Source organism: Entamoeba dispar, genomic scaffold, assembly GCF_000209125.1.
Source record: "Entamoeba dispar SAW760 scf_1105229459457 genomic scaffold, whole genome shotgun sequence".
Classification (NCBI taxonomy): domain Eukaryota; phylum Evosea; order Mastigamoebida; family Endamoebidae; genus Entamoeba; species Entamoeba dispar.
Window position 1 is genome coordinate 1 of NW_001853702.1, and position 2,398 is coordinate 2,398.

At 24.2% G+C, this 2,398-nt stretch overlaps 2 protein-coding genes across 2 annotated transcripts in view, besides 3 other annotated features; one reads left to right on the top strand and one right to left on the bottom strand.

Moving 5' to 3' along the window:
* Positions 1-212: 212 nt before the first annotated feature.
* Positions 213-1,934, top strand: EDI_071750 (uncharacterized protein; the record flags this gene model as incomplete). The annotated part of the gene is made up of 1 exon (XM_001735857.1): positions 213-1,934. The coding sequence occupies one exon, from the start codon at positions 213-215 to the stop codon at positions 1,932-1,934; it is 1,722 nt and encodes a 573-aa protein (XP_001735909.1).
* Positions 462-609: a microsatellite.
* Positions 1,720-1,740: a sequence feature (AT_rich).
* A 14-nt stretch (positions 1,935-1,948) lies between the features above and the next one.
* Positions 1,949-2,015: a sequence feature (AT_rich).
* Positions 2,016-2,355: 340 nt separating this feature from the next.
* Positions 2,356-2,398, bottom strand: part of EDI_071760 (leucine-rich repeat-containing protein, putative) — a gene marked incomplete at both ends in the record, with an annotated part of 1,017 nt that continues 974 nt past the window's right edge. Inside the window, one exon of the mRNA XM_001733264.1 lies at positions 2,356-2,398. This exon is cut by the window's right edge and continues 974 nt beyond it. Within this exon, the coding sequence (XP_001733316.1) occupies positions 2,356-2,398 (43 nt within the window).

The following is a 2,398-nucleotide window of genomic DNA, read 5'->3' on the forward strand; positions in this document are numbered from 1 at the left end:
ACCCTTTAACTCCATTATTAAAATTACCAGAAAAAGAAGTTCTTATTAATACTTGTTTACTACAACCTCAAAGCCCATTACCACATAGATATCAATTTAATTGTCTAAGAAAAGATGAGCCTCATAAAACATTATTTCAAAGCGTTTCACTTTATTCATTAATTAAGGATATAGTTGAACTAAGATTCGAAGATATTTCACCACTTATTATTATGTTAATTTTTGAATGGAATGATGTTGTTGAAGAATTAAATAATGCTATTACAACAAGAAGGTATATTCTATCAGAGGCAAACCAAGAAATGGAAGGATTGATGATAAGTGATGAAGAGATGTTTCAAATAAATGAATATATGAAATACTTTGGAAGAGAAATGGGAATGAAAGAAAAAGAATTATTTGAAATGAATAAAGTTGCTAAAGAAATTGGAAATGAATTTGAGGTAGAATATGAAAATTATAAGAAAGAACAAAGAAAAAATACAAAACAACATAAAGACAAACAAGCTCAAATAAAACAACGAATGATAAATCAACAAAAGAAAATATTAACAAAAGATAAACAAGAAATACAAGAGTTAGTTAAAGAAGTAGAAAAAGAAGAAGAAATTTGTGTTATTTGTCAACAAAAAAAGAATGATATTATAGGCTTTTTCACTTGTTTTAGTGAAAATAAAAAAGTTGAAACTATTAGAAAAATGAATGATGGAATTAAAGTGAAATGCAATGTTAATGGATGTCAACATACTGTACATTATAATTGTTATCAACAGTATAAAAGAAATATATGTCCAATATGTAAATACCAAATTAATCATTTTCTACCTCATCAAGATGAATTTAAGAAAGAAGAATCAACTAGTATTGAAGGAAAAGAAATTACGAGAAAAGAGGTATTAAGAAATTGTATTTTTAATGAATTCTATGATGAAAAAAATCAATCAATTGATATATTAGAAAATGCTATTGATTGTTTATATGGTACAATAGTATCATTACAGTGTTCTTCAGAATTAAATTATTTATATAAAGAAACAGATAAACAAATAATAATATCATTGTTAGAATCAGCTCGTTTTATTTTTCGTGAAACTGAACTATTTCAAGATTTATATCAAATACAAAATGATATTGAAGATTATTATCAGCAATGTAAAAACCCTTTAAAAATTTATTTATTTAGTTTAGTTTCTCAATCAAATTCAATGGAACGCATTGCTTGGACATCACAAGCAAGAAATTGTGCTTGTATTGCAAAACAACTTCAATTAAATCATGATGAATTTGTTATTATTGATGATAACATTCAATATCAAAATATAGCATTACCAACAAATGTACAAAAAGAATTACAAAAATGTTTAAGCATTAAACAACTTACTGAACAATTGACATGTGTATTAAATGATCAAATAAAAATATTAAATGAGATTATTGGAATTAAAGAAATTAATGTATCTTTAAGAGTCTATGAAATGATGGGATTTATTGATGAGCTTTTATTTAATAGTTTACCTGATATCAAACAACCTATTTTTGATTTTAAATTACAAAAACATTTTAAAGATTTTGTAGGTCAATTTGCAGAACAAAAATGTAGTGTGTGTCATGAAGTACCAAAAGAATATATGAAATGTTCATATTGTTTAAATTGTGGTGCATTTGTTTGTGATAATCAAGAATGTTTTATCAATCATAAATCAAAAAATGAATCTCCTGATTTATTATATATTTATTTAAGAAATGGAAGAATTTGTGTTCATATTAATTCAACACTAACTGCTTCGTCTTGTATTTACTTTAATAAATACGCAGAGTCTTTTGAACAAAGTCAATTAAAAAATAGTGAATTTATTTTAAATGAACTAAAACTACAAGAATTTTTACAACATTATATAAGAGGAGATGTTATAGAAAATCCATTGTTTAAATGATTTCTAATAACAAGTTTTTTTTTCTTTTTATAAAAATCTTAAATAATATGAAACTTATTATTTTTCATTAATAAAAAAAATGGGATTAGAAGGTACTCTCATGGACAATGGCACTTTGGGTTATTTATTATTTTCAACTCTTTCTATCATTTTATTTGTAGTCATAGCCATATTATTACAAATTCTTCAAAAATTTAAAATTATTCATTGAATAAATCAATAACTACTTAATTGTTATTAAAGAAAAAACCCTGGTTTTCAATTATTATGTTTACTTTTTTCTTTAAATTAATTCAACTGTTGGTCCTTTCGTTTGTTGTGGTTGTTCTTCTTCTAAAATTTCTTTTACTTCTTCTTTTGGAACTTCTTTTACTTGTTCTTCTGTTTTTGAGATTTCCATTGTTAGTATCTTCTTCATGAATTATTGGTTGTTCCCTGCTTTACTAATCTCCTTGTCTATACTC